Source organism: Pristiophorus japonicus, chromosome 21 (assembly GCF_044704955.1).
Source record: "Pristiophorus japonicus isolate sPriJap1 chromosome 21, sPriJap1.hap1, whole genome shotgun sequence".
Taxonomy (NCBI): Eukaryota; Metazoa; Chordata; class Chondrichthyes; family Pristiophoridae; genus Pristiophorus; species Pristiophorus japonicus.
The window spans coordinates 80,907,117-80,924,725 of NC_091997.1; the positions used below are offsets into that span (position 1 = coordinate 80,907,117).

The following is a 17,609-nucleotide window of genomic DNA, read 5'->3' on the forward strand; positions in this document are numbered from 1 at the left end:
TCTTTGGAACAGAAAGGTAGTGGAAATCTGGAACTCTCTCTCTCCCTCTCTCAAAAACTTGTTGAGGTTTAAAGGAAATGGATGGTAGATCACATTTGCAGACAAGTACATCTGAAGGTTACAAACATTAGTCATTTACTGCACATCTGATCCACAGTTTGCCTTCACAGATTCCTAGCATGAAAAGTTGGTTTCTTGCATTAATTACCTTAAAAAGACACCTACTGTTTTGAACTGAAAGACACCAGCATGACTATGTCGAAGAATATTTTCAAGACAGAGATGGATATATTTTTGGATTCCAAAGGAATCGAGGGATATGGGGATAATGCTGGATGGTGGAGTTAAGAACATAAGAAATAGGAACAGGTGTCGGCCATTTGGCCCCTCGAGCCTGCTCCGCCATTCAATAAGATCGTGGCTGATCTGATCATGGACTCAGCTCCACTTCCCTGCCCGCTCCCCATAGCCCTTTATTCCCTTATCGCTCAAAAATCTGCCCTCCGCCTTAAGTATATTCAATGACCCAGCCTCCATAGCTCTCTGGGCAGAGAATTCCAATAGAATTGAGGTGGAAGATCAGCCATGATCTTATTGAATGGCGGAGCAGGCTCGAGGAGTTGAATTACCTGCTCCTGCTCCTCTTTCTGATGTTCTTAAGTATTTATTATGAAATTTCCACAAGAAAGGGAGTACCACCACAAATTCCGCCTCTTTTTGGTGGCTCTTCATCAGAGCTGCTCATTGAAAATTTCGGAATTGAGATGGATAGGTTTTTTGTTAGGCAAGGGTATTAAGGCCCCAAGTCGGGGAGATGGAGTTAAGATACAGATCAGCCCTGACCTAACGGAATGGTGGACCAGGCTCGAGGGACTGAATGGCCTCCTCTTGTCCCAGTGTTCTTCAAAGCTTATTCAAGGGGCTGGATTTTAGGCTTTGTGCTTTTGGGGGCGGAAACGGAGGCGATGTGAGAAAGTTACGGGCCGGGAATAGGTTGGGCTTTAGTAAGGAAGTTTGGGCATCTGGGCGCTGTGTCGGGTGGCGCAGCGCGAAGGGAGGCGTTGTACAACTTTCGAGGCACAAAAATGGGAAACTCGCAAACTAACTTACCGGGCCGTGTGCGCTCCGAGAGAGGCCTGGGGGCGGGGGGGTGGGGGGGGGGAACAAAAAACACAGAAGCATTCCTAAAACATTGCCCACGCCACAATAACACAAATCGCTAAGAAAATTAACGCTCGCACTCATCACCGCCGCCGGCATGGCCAGACCAGTCTGCTTTCCCAGGTGGTCGTTGCGAGGCGCGATTCCAGGTGGACGGGTCGGGTTCGAGTCAAAACTCGGACGGTGTCGCAACGAGAGGCGTTGCACACCCAGCGCTGCTCAGCGCTGCCGCAAGACCCGACCCAAAGCTCGCGACCGGACGCAGGAGAATATAAGAACATAAGAACATTACAACCGTGACTACACTCCAAAAGTACTTCATTGGCTATAAAGTGCTTTGAGAAATCTGGTGATCGTGAAAGGCGCTATATAAATGCAAGTATTCGCTGACCCCCCCCTGGACAGTTTTGCCAAGTTTGCACGAAATGGCCCACAGTGCAATAATTATCATTGCTCAGTGCATCATTGCACACACTTCAACTTCTCTCACACGCTTCTCTCGCAAGCTGCCCGGGAGAACCAGGGTGGGGGCCGAGACGTGCTCCAACTGAACTCGGGGGCCTGTTGCAATACGAACATAAGGAATAGGAGCAGGAGTAGGCCATACGGCCCCTCGAGCCTGCTCCGCCATTTAATACAATCATGGCTGATCTGATTATGGACTCGGGTCCACTTCCCTGCCTGCTCCCCATAACCCCTTAATCCCTTATCAGTTAAGAAATTGTTAAGAGACCTCGCCGCCCCATTTCACGCTGCTCTGGGGCAAGACCCGGGGCACAAAGTCCCGGAAACTTCAGCCCTATGTCTTTCATTCATTACCATGGCCAGTCACAGTTTTTATGGTTGCCTTCTCGTCAAGAGAAATGCAACGGAGTTACAACGTGCAGACTGGCCGTTCAGCGCGACCAGTCCATGTTGATCTGTACCCTCCTCACAAGCATCTACTAATTGTCCTGACCGGGAAATGAACCCTCGGCCGAGGAGGCGAGATGGCTGAATCCCCCACCACTCGACCACCAGTTATACGCCTCGCTGTGGAGGCCGCACTGACGAATATACATTTGACTTCTCTCTGTCTAGATAGCCGCGACTGAGATGAGGCACCATGGCACGTACTTGTGTGCAGTCACCAATGACCGGGGCCAGGAGTGCTGGAGTTCTGCTGCTGATGTGAGCGTAGGTAAATACCGGCGCGACACTGTCGCTAATGTGTCACAGAATTGTAGAGAATGGCATCGAACTTGCAGCACAGAAACAGGCCATTCGGCCGATGTTTATGCTCCACACGAGCCTCCTCCCCCTCTTCATCTCCTCCGATCAACATATTCTATCCCTTTCTCCCTCATGTACTTATCCAACTTCCCCCTTAACAACAATCACTTGTATTTCTATAGCGCCTTTAAGGTAGTAACACGTCCCAAGGTGCTTCACAGGAGAGTTATCAAACAACATTTGACACTGACTCACATAAGGAGATATTGGGCAGATGACCAAAAGCTTGGTCAAAGATGTAGGTTCGAAAGATCATCTTCAGCAACGCTTCGATTTCAAAATTCTCATCCTTGTTTGCAATTCCCTCCATGACCTCTGCCCTCCCTATCTCTGTAATCTCCTCCAGCCTCACAACCCCCCCGCCACCCCCGAGATGTCTGCGCTCCTCTAATTCTGCCCTCTTGAGCATAGAAATATAGAAACATAGAAAATAGGTGCAGGAGTAGGCCATTCGGCCCTTCTAGTCTGCACTGCCATTCAATGAGTTCATGGCTGAACATGCAACTTCAGTACCCCATTCCTGTTTTCCTGCCATACCCCTTAATCCCCCTAGTAGTAAGGACTACATCTAACTCCTTTTTGAATATATTTAGTGAATTGGCCTCAACAACTTTCTGTGGCAGAGAATTCCGCAGGTTCACCACTCTCTGGGTGAAGAAGTTTCTCCTCATCTCGGTCCTAAATCCTTATCCTTGGACTGTGTCCCCTGGTTCTGAACTTCCCCAACATTGGGAACATTCTTCCTGCATCTAACCTGTCTAATCCCATCAGAATTTTAAACGTTTCTATGAGATCCCCTCTCATTCTTCTGAACTCCAGTGAATACAAGCCCAGTTGATCCAGTCTTTCTTGATATGTCAGTCCCGCCATCCCGGGAATCAGTCTGGTGAACGTTCGCTGCACTCCCTCAATAGCAAGAATGTCCTTCCTCAAGTTAGGAGACCAAATCTGTACACAATACTCCAGGTGTGGCCTCACCAAGGCCCTGTACAACTGTAGTAACACCTCCCTGCCCCTGTACTCAAATCTACTCGCTATGAAGGCCAACATGCCATTTGCTTTCTTAACCGCCTGCTGTACCTGCATGCCAGCCTTCAATGACTGATCAGCACACTACCCCCAATTGCACATTAATCTCTTGTGTGGGACCTTGTCGAAAGCCTTCTGAAAGTCCAAATACAGCACATCAACTGGTTCTCCCTTGTCCACTCTACTGGAAACATCCTCAAAAAATTCCAGAAGATTTGTCAAGCATGATTTCCCTTTCACAAATCCATGCTGACTTGGACCTATCATGTCATCACTTTCCAAATGCGCTGCTATGACATCCTTAATAATTGATTCCATCATTTTACCCACTACCGATGTCAGGCTGACCGGTCTATAATTCCCTGTTTTCTCTCTCCCTCCTTTTTTAAAAAGTGGAGTTACATTGGCTACCCTCCACTCCATAGAAACTGATCCAGAGTCTATGGAATGTTGGAAAATGACTGTCAATGCATCCGCTATTTCCAAGGCCACCTCCTTAAGTACTCTGGGATGCAGTCCATCAGGCCCTGGGGATTTATCGGCCTTCAATCCCATCAATTTCCCCAACACAATTTCCCGACTAATAAGGATTTCTCTCAGTTCCTCCTTCTTACTAGACCCTCTGACCTCTTTTATATCCGGAAGGTTGTTTGTGTCCTCCTTAGTGAATACCGAACCAAAGTACTTGTTCAATTGGTCTGCCATTTCTTTGTTCCCCGTTATGACTTCCCCTGATTCTGACTGCAGGGGACCTACGTTTGTCTTTACTAACCTCCTCCAGCCTCACAACTCCCCCGCCGCCCCCGAGATGTCTGCGCTCCTCTAATTCTTCCCTCTTGAGCATCCCTTATTATAACTGCTCAGCCATCGGTGGCCGTGCCTTCAGCTGCCTGGTCCCCAAGCTCTGGAACACCCTCCCTAAACCCCTCCTCCTTTAAGACGCTCCTTAAAACCTACCTCCTCGACCACCTGCCTTAATTTCTACTTGCATGGCTCGGTATCAAATTTACTTGTTTGTCTTGTAACACTGCTGTGAAGCGCCTTGGGACATTTTACTACATTAAAGGCGCTATATAAATACAAGTTGTTATCATTAAATGTTTCAAATCATCTGAGCTCACCATAATGAGCCATACAGGTACAGGATCTGGGGTATCTCTGCACCATGATAATGATTGTAGATACCAATAATCGAAGGCCGTGCTTTCTGGAATTCACAGATACAGATTGTTTCCTTGATAAGGTCCTGCCAGATCAATGCAACATTTTCCATTGACTGACTTCTGATCGATGCGAGGAGATGTTCCTGTGTTTACTGATGGCATGTTCTGGTGTTCCTGTTCTACACAGGATTACACAGGATATAAGGCACAGAAACAGGTCATTTGGCCCAACCAGTCCATACCGGCGTTTATGCTCCACTCGAGCCTCCTCCCGTCTTTCCTCATCTAAATCTATCAGGATAACACTCTATTCCCTTCTCCCTCATATGCTTATCTAGCCTCCCCTTAAATGCATCGATACTATTCACTTCAACCACTCCCTGTGGCAGCGAGTTCCACATTCTCACCACTCTCTGGGTAAAGACGTTTCTTCTCAATTCCCTCTTGGATTTCTTGGTGACTATCTTATATTGATGGCCTCTAGTTATGCTCCTCCCCACAAGTGGAAACATTCTCTCTCTATCCACTCTATCAAAATCTTTCATCATTTTAAAGACCTCTATTAGGTCACCTCTCACCCTTCTTTTTCAAGAGAAAAGAAACCCAGCCTGTCCATCTGTTTCCTGATATATATATATATATATACCCTTGCATTTCTGGTAAATCTTCTCTGCACCCTCGCCATTGCCTCTATATCCTTTTTATAATATGGCGACCAGAACTGTATGCAGTACTCCAAGTGTGATCTAACCCAGGTTTGATACAGGCTTAGCAAAATTGCCTTACTTTTCAATTTAATAGCATGTTCTAGGTATGTAAGTGAGCCATTTACAATGTTTTAATTAAACCTCATGTTGTTCTCTCTTGCAGTTGAACACATCTCTATAGCAGTACCTTCCCTCAGAGTACCGGGTAAGTACTCGTTTTTCTTGGAGCTTTTCCAATAAACATTGATGAGACCAAGTGTTGAAGATCCAATTCTAAAATGGCAAAGTGCTGTGTGGTGGTTACACCTCTCAAACTGGAGTCTGTGGATCCAGGCCGAGTGTGGATCCAGGCCGAGTGTGGATCCAGGCCGAATGTGGATCCAGGCCCGGCGGGCCCAGTGTGGATCCAGGCCCAGTGTGGATCCAGGCCCAGCGGGCCCAGTGTGGATCCAGGCCTAGCGGACCCAGTGTGGATCCGGGCCCAGTGTGGATCCGGGCCCATTGTGGATCCAGGCCCAGCGTGAATCCAGGCCCAGCGATGATCATTTTCCAACAGTCTATCGACTCTGGATCAGTTCCTATGGACTGGAGGGTGGCTAATGTAACACCACTTTTTAAAAAAGGAGTGAGAGAGAAAACGGGTAATTATAGACTGGTTAGCCTGACATCAGTGGTGGGGAAAATGTTGGAATCAATTATTAAAGATGTAATAGCAGCACATTTGGAAAGCAGTGACAGGATCGGTCCAAGTCAGCATGGATTTATGAAAGGGAAATCACGCTTGACAAATCTTCTGGAATTTTTTGAGGATGTAACTAGTAGAGTGGACAAGGGAGAACCAGTGGATGTGGTGTATTTGGATTTTCAAAAGGCTTTTGACAAAGTCCCGCACAGGAGATTAGTGTGCAAAATTAAAGCACATGGTATTGGGGATAATGTATTGATGTGGATAGAAAACTGGTTGGCAGACAGGAAACAGAGAGTCGGAATAAATGGGTCCTTTTCAGAATGGCAGGCAGTGACCAGTGGGATGCCGCAGGGTTCAGTGCTGGGACCTCAGCTATTTACAATATACATTAATGATTTAGATGAAGGAATTGAATGTAATATCTCCAAGTTTGCAGATGACACTAAGCTGGGTGGCGGTGTGAGCTGTGAGGGGGACGCTAAGAGGCTGCAGGGTGACTTGGACAGGTTAGGTGAGTGGGCAAACGCATGGCAGATGCAGTATAATGTGGATAAATGTGAGGTTATCCACTTTGGGAGCAAAAACAGGAAGGCAGAATGTTATCTGATTGGCGGCAGATTAGAAAAGGGGGAGGTGCAACGAGACCTGGGTGTCATGGTACATCAGTCATTGAAAGTTGGCATGCAGGTACAGCAGGCGGTGAAGAAGGCAAATGGTATGTTGGCCTTCATAGCTAGGGGATTTGAGTATTGGAGCAGGGAGGTCTTACTGTAGTTGTAGAGGGCCTTGGTGAGGCCTCACCTGGAATATTGTGTTCAGTTTTGGTCTCCTAATCTGAGGAAGGACGTTCTTGCTATTGAGGCAGTGCAGCGAAGGTTCACCAGACTGATTCCTGGGATGGCTGGACTGACATATGAGGAGAGACTGGATCGACTGGGCCTGTATTCACTGGAGTTTAGAAGGATGAGAGGGGATCTCATAGAAACATATATAATTCTGACAGGACTGGACAGGTTAGATGCAGGAAGAATGTTCCCGATGTTGGGGAAATCCAGAACCAGGGGACATAGTCTAAGGATAAGGAGTAAGCCATTTAGGACTAAGCCATTTAGGACTGAGATGAGGAGAAACATCTTCACTCAGAGTTGTGAACCTGTGGAATTCCCTGCCGCAGAGAGTTGTTGATGTCAGTTCATTGGATATATTCAAGAGGGAGTTAGATATGGCCCTTACGGCTAAAGGGATCAAGGGGTACTGAGGTGAATGATCAGCCATGATCTTATTGAATGGCGCTGCAGGCTCGAAGGGCCAATGGCCTACTCTTGCACCTATTTTCTATGTTTCTATGTTGAAAGGCCCAGGCTGTTTTGGGCATGTTGTGGTGATGTTGTAACGTGCTGTAATTCATTTCCAGACTCCCGGGACAGGAAGGTAGCAGGAAGGCCCCCGACAGTCTGCCTGAAGCCAGGTAAGATCAAGCGTGCTGGGGCATAATTGGAACTTGTTTCATCGCTGTGTGCGAGCGTGAAGCAAGCACGGAAATGTCGGCAAACCTGTTCCGGCCGAAACCTGCGATGGGCAGCAAGGGAAATGCCCAATCCCACAACCACCCCCGGGCGGCAAACCACCCCTTCCATCTCCAAAAACTCTTACAGTTGGCTTATTCATCCGCTGAGCAAATTAAACCTGCTTTATTACACGTTCGATGTCGATCTACTTGTTAATAAAAAGCAAATGTTCTTATCTGAATCGCCGTACATCCAAAACTTATAAAGGGAGATATCTGACACGTTCCTGGTGGGTTAAATATTAAAGCTGTGACTCAGATACAGCCAGTGAGGCCTACCTTTCTCTGCCCCCCTCCCCCCCACCCCACCAAAAGTAGACTCACAGACCTGCACAGTTCCGTTGTGAGCCTTTTGTATTCGTTCTTTCATTCTTGTTTCTCACAATTCCATGTTATTTTCTGAAAGAGTTGCTATTCGGAAACCTCGCCTGGTTCGCTGACTCTGAGCGCGTCTGCCGTCCATTCCCACCAGCGGGAGCCTGAGCCTCCCTTCCCCACCCGCCCAGGCCCTGAGACTCCTCACCCACCCCGCTGGCTCTGAGCCTCCTACCCCGCTCAGGCCCCGAGCCTCCCGCTCCCTCTCCCCCCACCGCCCCCGGCAGGCCGCGAGCCTCCTCCCCCCTCCCCCCAGGGCCCCGAGCCTTCTTCCCCCCCCTCCCACCCCAGGCCCGAGCCTCCGCTCCCCCCCTCCCCAGGTCCCGAGCCTCCCCCCCACCCCACCATCACCCCCCCTCTCCAAGCCCGAGCCTCTCCCCGTCCCCACAGGCCCCGAGCTGCCCCCCCACCCCACCGCCCCAGAGGCACCGTGCCGTGTTGCTGAGACGTCGGCTGTGCATGAACGCTCTGACGGGTAAGGCCCTCCTCACTGCCAACCAAGCTATGTCTTGGTGCTTGTGTGAAAGCTCTGGCGACGAAACGTTCTGCCAAACGAGTTCGACAGTCTGCTCAGGGTCCACCCTCTCCTTCTTTCGTAGGGCGTCCAGGACGTTACGTGCTGACCACTGTTTTATGGCCTTGTGGTCAAAGGGGTTTTTTGTGAAAAACTTTTCCACGAAGGACAGGTGGACAGGCATGGTCCAGCTGGTGGGGCCATTTTGCGGCAGCATGGCCAGGCCCATCCTTCGCAACACCGGGGACAGGTAGAACCTCAGCACGTAGTGACACTTGGTGTTTGCGTACTGGGGGTCTGTGCACAGCTTGATACAGCTGCACACAAAGGTGGCCATCAGGATGAGGGCCACGTTCGGAACATCCTTTCCTCCACTGTCCAGAGATTTGTACATTGTGTCCCTGCGGACACAGTCCATTTTGGACCTCCAGACAAAGTGGAAGACGGCCCAGGTGACTGCCGCGGCACAGGAGCGAGAGATGGGCCAGACCTGTGCCACGTGCAGCAACCCCGAGAGCACCTCACTCCTGATGACCAGGTTCTTTCCTGCCATGGAGAGGAAGCACAGCTTCCACCATCCCAGTTTTTGCTTCACTTTGGCGTTACGCTCTTCCCAGTTTTTGGCGCACGCCCCGTCCGCTCCGAACCATATTCCAAACACCTTCAGGTAATCTGGCTTAACGGTAAAGGGAATAAAGGATCGTTCCGCCCAGTTGCCAAAGAGCATGGCCTCGCTCTTGCTGCGATTGACCTTTGCTCCCGAGGCCAGTTCAAACTGGTCGCAGATTGTGAGCAATCTGCGGACTGACTGCAGATCCGAGCAAAAGATGGCCACGCCGTCCATGTACAGGAAAGTCTTGACCTGAGCGCCTCCGCTGCCTGGGATCGTCACCCCTCTAATGCCCGCATCCTTCCTGATGGACTTGGCAAAGGGCTTGAGACAACACACAAACAAGACAGCCGAGAGACTTGCCTGACTCCAGATCTGATCGGAAAGCTTTCAGTTTCCCACCCATTGATTAGAACTGCACTACTGATGTCTCTGTAGAGCAGTTGGATCCAATTGCGGATATCCTCCCCAAACCCCATTTTGGAGAGCACGTCCATCAGGTACATGTGCGATATCCTGTCAAAGGCTTTCTCCTGGTCTAAGCTGATTAAGCAGGTGTCCACCCCCCTGTCCCGCACGTAGGCGATCGTATCCCTGAGTAGTGCGAGGCTATCAGAGATCTTCCTGCCGGGGACAGTGCAGGTCTGGTCCGGGTGGATCACCAGCTCAAGAGCAGACTTGACCCTGTTGGCGATGACCTTTGACAGGATCTTGTAGTCCACATTGAGCAGCAAAATGGGCCGCCAGTTTTTGATTTCCTCCCTCTCCTCCTTCTGCTTGTAGATGAGGGTGATGATGCCTTTCCTCATCGATTCTGACATACTGCCAGCCAGAAGCATACCTCCGTACACTTCCAGCAGGTCTGGGCCTAACCAGTCCCACAGAGCCGAATACAACTCGACCGGTAAGCCGTTGCTTCCGGGAGTTTTACTTGTCGCAAGGGACCGGACGGCCTTTGTCATCTCGTCCAGAGTTAACGGGTGGTCCAGACTCTCCCGCTCACTGTCGTTTAGGACCTCCGTGATAGACAACAGGAACGACTGGGAAGGCCGCGCGGTCTGTGGGCCTGACGTCATAAAGCCCGGCATAGAAGGATTTGCTGATCCTCAGCATGTCAGGCTGCGAAAACGTCACAGAACCGTCTTCTTCCTTTCGGCTGGTGATCACAGAGCTCCCCGTGTACCTTTTGCAAGAAGAAACGCGAACACGTCTCATCCTGCTCGATGGAGCGGACTCTGGAGCGGAAAATGATTTTGGAGGACTCTGAGGCAAAGAGCGAGGCTTGCTGGCCCTTCACCTCTTCGAGTTCCTCCGTGACATCGATCCCCATCGACTGCAGGAGGAGCAGGTTTTGCATGTTCTTCTGGAGTTGGGACAATTCCCTCTGTCTCCCTCTCGCCTCCTGAACACCTTTGAGGATGAAGAACCTCTTGATGTTTGTCTTGATTGTTTCCCACCAGTGCATGGGGGAATCACAGAGGGGTTTTACGGTTCTCCAACCTTTGCAATCCCTCTTGAGCTCCTCCACGTTTTCCGGAGTCAACAGTTTCACGTTCAGCTTCCATATCCCTCTGCCAACTTTCTGGTTTTCCTGTGGGCGACAGTCGGCCAGTAGGAGGCAGTGGTCAGAGAAGAACACCAGCGTGACGTCGGTGGATCTGACCTTGAGCGTGTGGGACACAAACAGGAAGTCTATTCTGGAACGGACGGACCCGTCTGGTCTCGACCAGGTGTATCTGCGCGGTGCTCCGTCTGCAGGGTTGCTGAAGATGTCGCACAGCTTGGCATCTTTTACCGCGTCCATCAGGAGTTTGGGCGTGGTGCCCAGCTTGCTGTCGGCTCTGCTGGATCGTCCAGCCGCATCGATGATGCAGTTGAAGTCACCGCCCAGAATGACCGGCCTGGACGTCGCCAGCAGCAGTGGGAGCTGCTGGAGGAGGGCCAGCCGCTCTGATCTGAGAGGCGAGGCATACACGTTAATTAGCCTTGGAGGGTAATTTTTGTACATTACATCTGCTACGAGGAGGCGGCCGCCCACACCTCCTTAACTTCGGTGATGGTGAAGTGGCCTTCCCGCAGCAGAATGCCTAGGCCGGAAGCCCGGCTGTCGTTGCCTCCTGACCAGATGGATGGTCCATGGTCCCACCATCGTGACCACTGCCGGTAACTGCTGAAGTGCGGCAGACTGCACTCCTGCAAGAACAGCAGGTCCGCTTTGACCTTGGCGAGGTACCCCAAGGTGGAAACACATCCCGTAGTAGATTTTACGCTACGCACGTTAATAGTAGCAATTTTAAAATCCATTTTAAAGCTATTTTTTTACAGTTACAAACATTACACTTCAGATAAATCGTCCTTTAAGTCCGATAACTGCTCAGCGTAGGTTATTACTATCAAAGTCTACTACACCTGGGCTGGCGTGGTCTCTGTGGGGGTGTTTCGACCAGGGGACTGCTGCAGTTTTGTGATTAAGTCCATTATGTCCTCTGCACAGTCCTCGCCTGGTGTTGGTGGTTCCCTCTTTTCCTCAGTCGCGGCGGTCTCGAGCTGGTGTGCTTCGATCGCTGCGTCGCTCCCGGTATTCCGGAGGTGGGGTGTGCTGGGCACTTTGCTGCTCCCGTTATCCCAGAGCTGGTCTGCGTTGGTCACTTCTTCGCTCTCGGTGTTCCGGAGCTTGTGTGCGCTGGGCGCTTTGTTGCTCGCGGGTTCCTGGAGCAGGTCTGTGTTGGTCGCTTCACTGCTCCCGGTCGCCTGTGGCTGTGGGGTGGCGTATTGCCTCTTGTTTTGGTGTCGGTGGTGAGAGGCTTTTTCTCGCCTTTCCTCATCAGACGAGCTGCCACCGCTGTCTGTCGAGCTTGGTAGCCGCCTCTTGCCTGTCGTTTCCGCAGGGGCCCTCGCTCGCCTGTTCTCCTGACACTTGCGGGCCTTTTTCTTGACGGTCTCCCATTGCGCTTCATCGTCCGCTGTCTCCTCGTTGCTGGACTCGGTGCGCTGGGGGAGAGCTTCGCTGATGGCTGCTGGTGTCTCGCAGCTCGCCGTGGCAGGCTTCTCTTCCTCGCCGACTTGTTCTGAGTCCACGGGGGCGTTGGTCAGGGGGAGGGTGTGGCTCTCCTCTGGAGCGTTGTGTTCCTCAGCTTCCTCCTCCTCTGGTGCAATGTTCTTTGCTGCCTGCGCATAGCTGAAGTTGCACTTGGGGCAGTTTTTGTAAAGGTGCCCAGCCAGACCACAGAGGTTGCAGCACTTGCTCTCCTTACAGTCCTTTGTCTGGTGGCCTTCGTTCTTGCAGTTTCGGCAGATGAGAGTTTTGCAGCTTGCCGGCACATGGCCTGCCTTCCCGCAGGTGCGGCACACATTGGGTTGGCCAGCGTACACCATGTAGCCCCGACTTCCTCCGATGGCGAAGCTGGAGGGGGGGCTGCAGGATGGTTCCGCTGGCGTCCACCTTCATGGTGACCTGGATCTGGCGCTTGCTGGTCCATATCCCGTGCAAGTCTTTTACGTCGCTGCTGTTTCCTGCCCCATTGACATACCTGGCGAGGAAAGTCAGCACATCAATGACTGGGATGTGGGGTTTGTACATCTGCACTGTGATAGTGCGTCTTCTCTGCGACGGGAGGGTGAACAGTGGCTCCCAAGTCAGCACTGAGCCCAGCGGTTCACTGGCCTCCTTCAAACCCTTCAGGGACTTCAGGCAGAGGGCGACGGTTCTGAAGGTCACGTCGAAGTAACCTCTCTTCGGGAGGTCCTGCAAGGCCAAGATGTCGGCGACTTTCATGCCGCATGTTCCCAGCAGGATTCTCTTCACGAACAGGTCCCGGTTGATCGTTGTCTAGCCTTCCACTTTCTTCACCGTCACTCGGATGGTGTTTCGGACGCCCTGCTTCGCCGCTCGGTTGGCCGCCATCCGGGTTGCAGATTCCTCCTTTCGATGTGTATTGTGGCCGAAGCCTTCACTCTGTTGTGGTGCCAGTCCGGCACCTTGGGGGGCCTTCGGGCACGCCCCTTGACAGGCCTCCAGGCCCGCCCACTGGTCGGTCGACATGCAGATTTTCCTCTTCTCTCCAATTGGCGCCTGGCCCAAGCCAAAGGCCAGAGCCAGCAAACTGGAATAATGAGTTTCTGCAGTCAGTCAATTTGCATATGAATGCCCAATCAACAGATACTCCACTTGATCTTAGCCAAAAGGCCGAGAAGCGATAGCCTTTGAGGCAGCACTTTCTTTCAGGCAAAGCCTCAGGCAATACCTCCCAGGCCCCGAGCTTCCTCCCTCCGCCCCCCACCCCCGCCCGAGCCTTCCCCCCTCCCCCCAGAGGCCCCAAGCCTCCCCCTGCCCCCCCCCCCTCAGGTCCCGAGCCCCCCCACGCCCCCACAGGTTCCGAGACACTCACCCCTCCCCCTCCAGGCCCTGAGCTTCTCCCCCGCCCCCTTCCCCCCCACCCAAGCCCCGAGGCCCCCCCTGCCCACAGGCCCCCAGCCTCCTTCCGCCCCCATCCCAGGTCCCGAGCCCCCCCACCGCCTTCCCCCCCCCCCCCCGCCCCAGGCACTGAGCCCCCCCCCCACCCCACATCCCCCAGGCCCGAGCCTCGTTTACCTTCCACTGGCTAGCCGGGTGTGCCAGTCTGCGTCTCTTCGGTTGTGTGAGGGCAGGAAATCAGCCCCTCCCTCACCCCATGCTGAGCTGGCCAACGGTCAGGATCCCCTGGGGGTGGGATGGGGACGGGCGCGGCGGGGATTGAGGGTGGTGTGGGAGAGAGGCGATCTAGAAGGTGTGCCTCGGACAAACCAATAGCAGCCTGGATATGTTTTCTGGGCTCCTGTATCTCCAAACCGCGCCAATTAAGGTGTGTCCTCCGCCGTTTGCGCACGACCATCAGTCGTCCCTGTAAGGATCGGACGTTCAACGCCTGACGGAAATGGGAGGAGTGTGCGCACGGCTCACACTCCATCCAGCTACACCTCGAAACGGCAACCAGGGTCCTGTGCACGTTACAGGAGCCCAAGTCACATACTTTAACGAGGTTCCCGCCTGCTTCAGGCAGACGAACGGGCCGCCTTCCCCACCCTGTGAAGGCCCCAGACAAAATGGCGGCGGGGAGATTGGGCAGCAAGTGCAGCGCCCCAGTTTATAGCCCGCTGCCGCTTCTGCACGGGCAGGGGCCAAGTTACAGTTGTCCCTCCGGCGAGTCGTTTCATTGCTCACCCCGTAGGTCCGGCAGCCATTCAGTAAGGATGACTGCCGCTTGAGCTGCGTGCTGTGAAGGCCCATGCCGTTGCCACGGTAACCTCATGAATGCCCACAGTCTCCTCGGCTGGAACGACATCTCTGTTCTTGCTTCACGCTCGCATGCAATGATGAAACAAATTCAGATTATGCCCATGCACTCTCGCAGGCAGACTGCCTGTGCATGGGCATAATCTGAATTTCCTGCTACCTTCCTGTCCCGGGAGTCTGGAAATGAATTACAGCACGTTACTGCATTGCCAGCGCTGTTCAGGGACGCCATGAGTCAGTGCCAATTTTTTGGCTTGTGGATATAAACGGCTCAGTTTAATCTCCCCACAATGTTCCTTCTGACTTATTAACAAAAAAGGACATGATCTTTCGTTTGCTCTTACATCTCTCTTTTTTTCCCTTTCAGACACGCCTGAAGAAGTCAGTCTGTGCGGTATGTCACCATTATCGTTATTTATTTGCAGGTGGCGTTTGGGTTTTGCGAAGCATTCTCTCAAATCCACATAAAACACCGTCACGACCTCTTCAGGGAATAACATTTCCCATCAGCAAGAGCCATGAATCAGAAACACAAAATTCTGTCATAGTTATAATATTTTTTTTACAAATTATCTAGCGTTACTTGTTGCAGAGTATTTGCAGCACAGAAATAAGGCCGCTCGGCCCAACGGGTCTGTGCCGGTGTGGTTATAGTCCATGCGAACCTGCTCCACCCTCCTTCATTCATAAATAGAAAATAGAAAATGCTGGACATCACAGCAGCATCTGTGGAGAGAGAAACAAGAGTTAACGTTTCAGGTCTGTGTGACCCTTTGTCAGAACTGGCGACTGTTCGAAATGAACAGATTCTGAAGGAGCACTGAAGGGGGGGAAGGGAGGAAAGACCAAAAGGGAGGGTCGGTGGCAGAGTGGAACACAGGAGAGATTTGAGAGACAAAAGGGGCGACTTGAGATGGTCATGGGAGAAGTTAGAAAAAGATAGGGTGTGAATGGCAGAATAATTACTAGCTGCCATGGGAAACGCAGAGAGAAGAAGAAATACATAAGATTCTTCATTCATCTCATCTTATGTTGCCCATTAACGGGGAAAGCCATTTGTCTGATTTAAGGCTTCACGAAATATACAGAAACCGGCAAAAAAAGGCACCGTCACCAAATCCCAGCCCTGTCTTGTGGTGGATGAAGGGTGTGGTACTGTGATGAGTTGATAATGGGGTTTGACCTAGAAGGATTTGTATTGGGGGCAGGCTGGAGATGAGTCACAGGGTGCTTCACATTAGGGATCATTGTGGCTCTGTTCGAGCAAGATGGATTTCTGTAGCTGTCTGGACTGCTTGCATGTCAGCAAAATGCCACATTTTCTGACATCAATGGGTATATTTTGCGCCCTGTTGTAATATATGCACCTGGTTTGTAGCGCTGTCGCATTGTGAGTGGTTTAGCCAGTCACGTGATGGTCACAAGACTCAATAAAACCCCAGCCAGTTGGGTCTAGGTCATTGACGATGATGCAGGTGGTTGTAAGCCTAGTGGATGAACTGGTAATGTGTAGTGTAATTGTTAAACCTTTGTTAATAAACCAACTAGTTCTTAATAGTAATGTGTTGCTATGAATTCTTAAGCAAAGAACCCATGAAGCAAATACGTTACAGCTGTGCCACGGGTAAAGATAAGGGCCCTGGATCTCTCGCTCTCCCGCTGCAACTTTGGTAGGGGATTGATGGAATCGCTCGAGAAACAGCGCGGTTGGCTAAACACCGCCTGTTTACATTTTCTCTGGAGGAGTCCGATCGATCTGCTGCTGTCCGGAACCTCTGCAGAACATCCGTTACTAAACTGGGAAGGTGCTTACTACCAGTTCTTTAGCTTTACAGAGAGCGAGGTATACTTCTAGATACCACCATTCACAGGAAGGACCTCAAACGGCCAGCGGAACCAGAACTGCTTTATCGACTGATCACATAAGAACACAAGAATTAGGAGCAGGAGTCGGTCATTCGGCCCCTCGAGCCTGCTCCGCCATTCAATGAGATCATGGCTGATCTTCTACCTCAACTCCACTTTCCTGCACTATCCCCATATCTCTTGATTCCCTTAATATTCAAAAATCTATCGATCTCTATCTTGAATATACTCAACGACTGAGCCTCCACAGCCCTCTGGGATAGAGAATTCCAAAGAGTCACCACCCTCTGAGTGAAGAAATTTCTCCATCTCAGTCCTAAATGGCCTTATTCTGAGACTGTGACCCCTGGTTCTAGACTCCTCAGCCAGGGCAAACATGCTCCCTGCATCTACCCTGTCAAGCCCTGTAAGAATGTTGTATGTTTCAATGAGATCACCTCTCATTCTTCTAAACTTGTGAGAATATCGGCCCAGTCTACTCAATCTCTCCTCATAGGACAATTCCCCCATTCCAGGAATCAGTCTGGTGAATCTCCATTGCACTCCCTCTATCGCAAGTATATCCTTAGGTAAGGAGATCAAAACTGTACACAATACTCCAGGTGCGGTCTCATCAGGGCCCTATATAATCCCCTGGGAGGACTGTCAGTGTTCTCGATCAGGCCAACATCCCCAGCATCGAAACACTGACCACACTCGACTAGCTCCGATGGGCGGGCCACATTGTTCGCATGTCTGATACAAGACTCTCAAAGCAAGCGCTCTACTCGGAACTCCTACACGGCAAGCAAGCCCCAGGTGGGCAGAGGAAACGTTTCAAGGACACCCTCAAAGCCTCCCTGATAAATGCAACATCCCCACCGGCACCTGGGAGTCCCTGGCCAAAGACCGCCCTAAGTGGAGGAAGAGCATCCGGGAGGGTGCTGAGCACCTCGAGTCTCGTCGCCGAGAGCATGCAGAAAACAAGCGCAGGCAGCGGAAGGAGCGTGCGGCAAACCAGACTCCCCATCCACCCTTTCCTTCAACCACTGTCTGTCCCACCTGTGACAGAGACTGTAATTCCCATATTGGACTGTTCAGTCACCTGAGAACTCGCTTTGATTGGAAGCAAGTCTTCCTCGATTTTGAGGGACTGCCTATGATGATGATGATACAATTGCAGTAAGACGTCTTTACTCTTATACTCAAATCCTCTTGTAATAAAAGCAAATTGCTTCTCTCACTTTGTTGTACTATTAAATAATAAGTAGGGTTAGGGTAGCAGCTGGGAGTTTTTCCCCCAATACTCGTACGCCTTGGTTTCCAGAAGTGCATCAGTATTCACAGAGAATTTTCCAGGAGTGCGTCAGTATTTACAGGGGGTCCCAGGAATCTGTCAATACTGA

General features: G+C 51.3%; 1 protein-coding gene and 1 pseudogene across 1 annotated transcript in view; one reads left to right on the forward strand and one right to left on the reverse strand.

The window, feature by feature from the left end:
* malt3 (MALT paracaspase 3) overlaps positions 1 to 17,609 on the forward strand; it is a 97,589-nt gene that overhangs the window by 27,024 nt on the left and 52,956 nt on the right. Inside the window, exons 5-8 of the mRNA XM_070865105.1 lie at positions 2,242 to 2,341; positions 5,496 to 5,537; positions 7,435 to 7,488; positions 14,726 to 14,752. Of these exons, the coding sequence (XP_070721206.1) occupies positions 2,242 to 2,341; positions 5,496 to 5,537; positions 7,435 to 7,488; positions 14,726 to 14,752 (223 nt within the window). The remainder of the gene's footprint in view (positions 1 to 2,241; positions 2,342 to 5,495; positions 5,538 to 7,434; positions 7,489 to 14,725; positions 14,753 to 17,609) is intronic.
* LOC139234245 (U2 spliceosomal RNA) lies at positions 13,150 to 13,284 on the reverse strand (annotated as a pseudogene).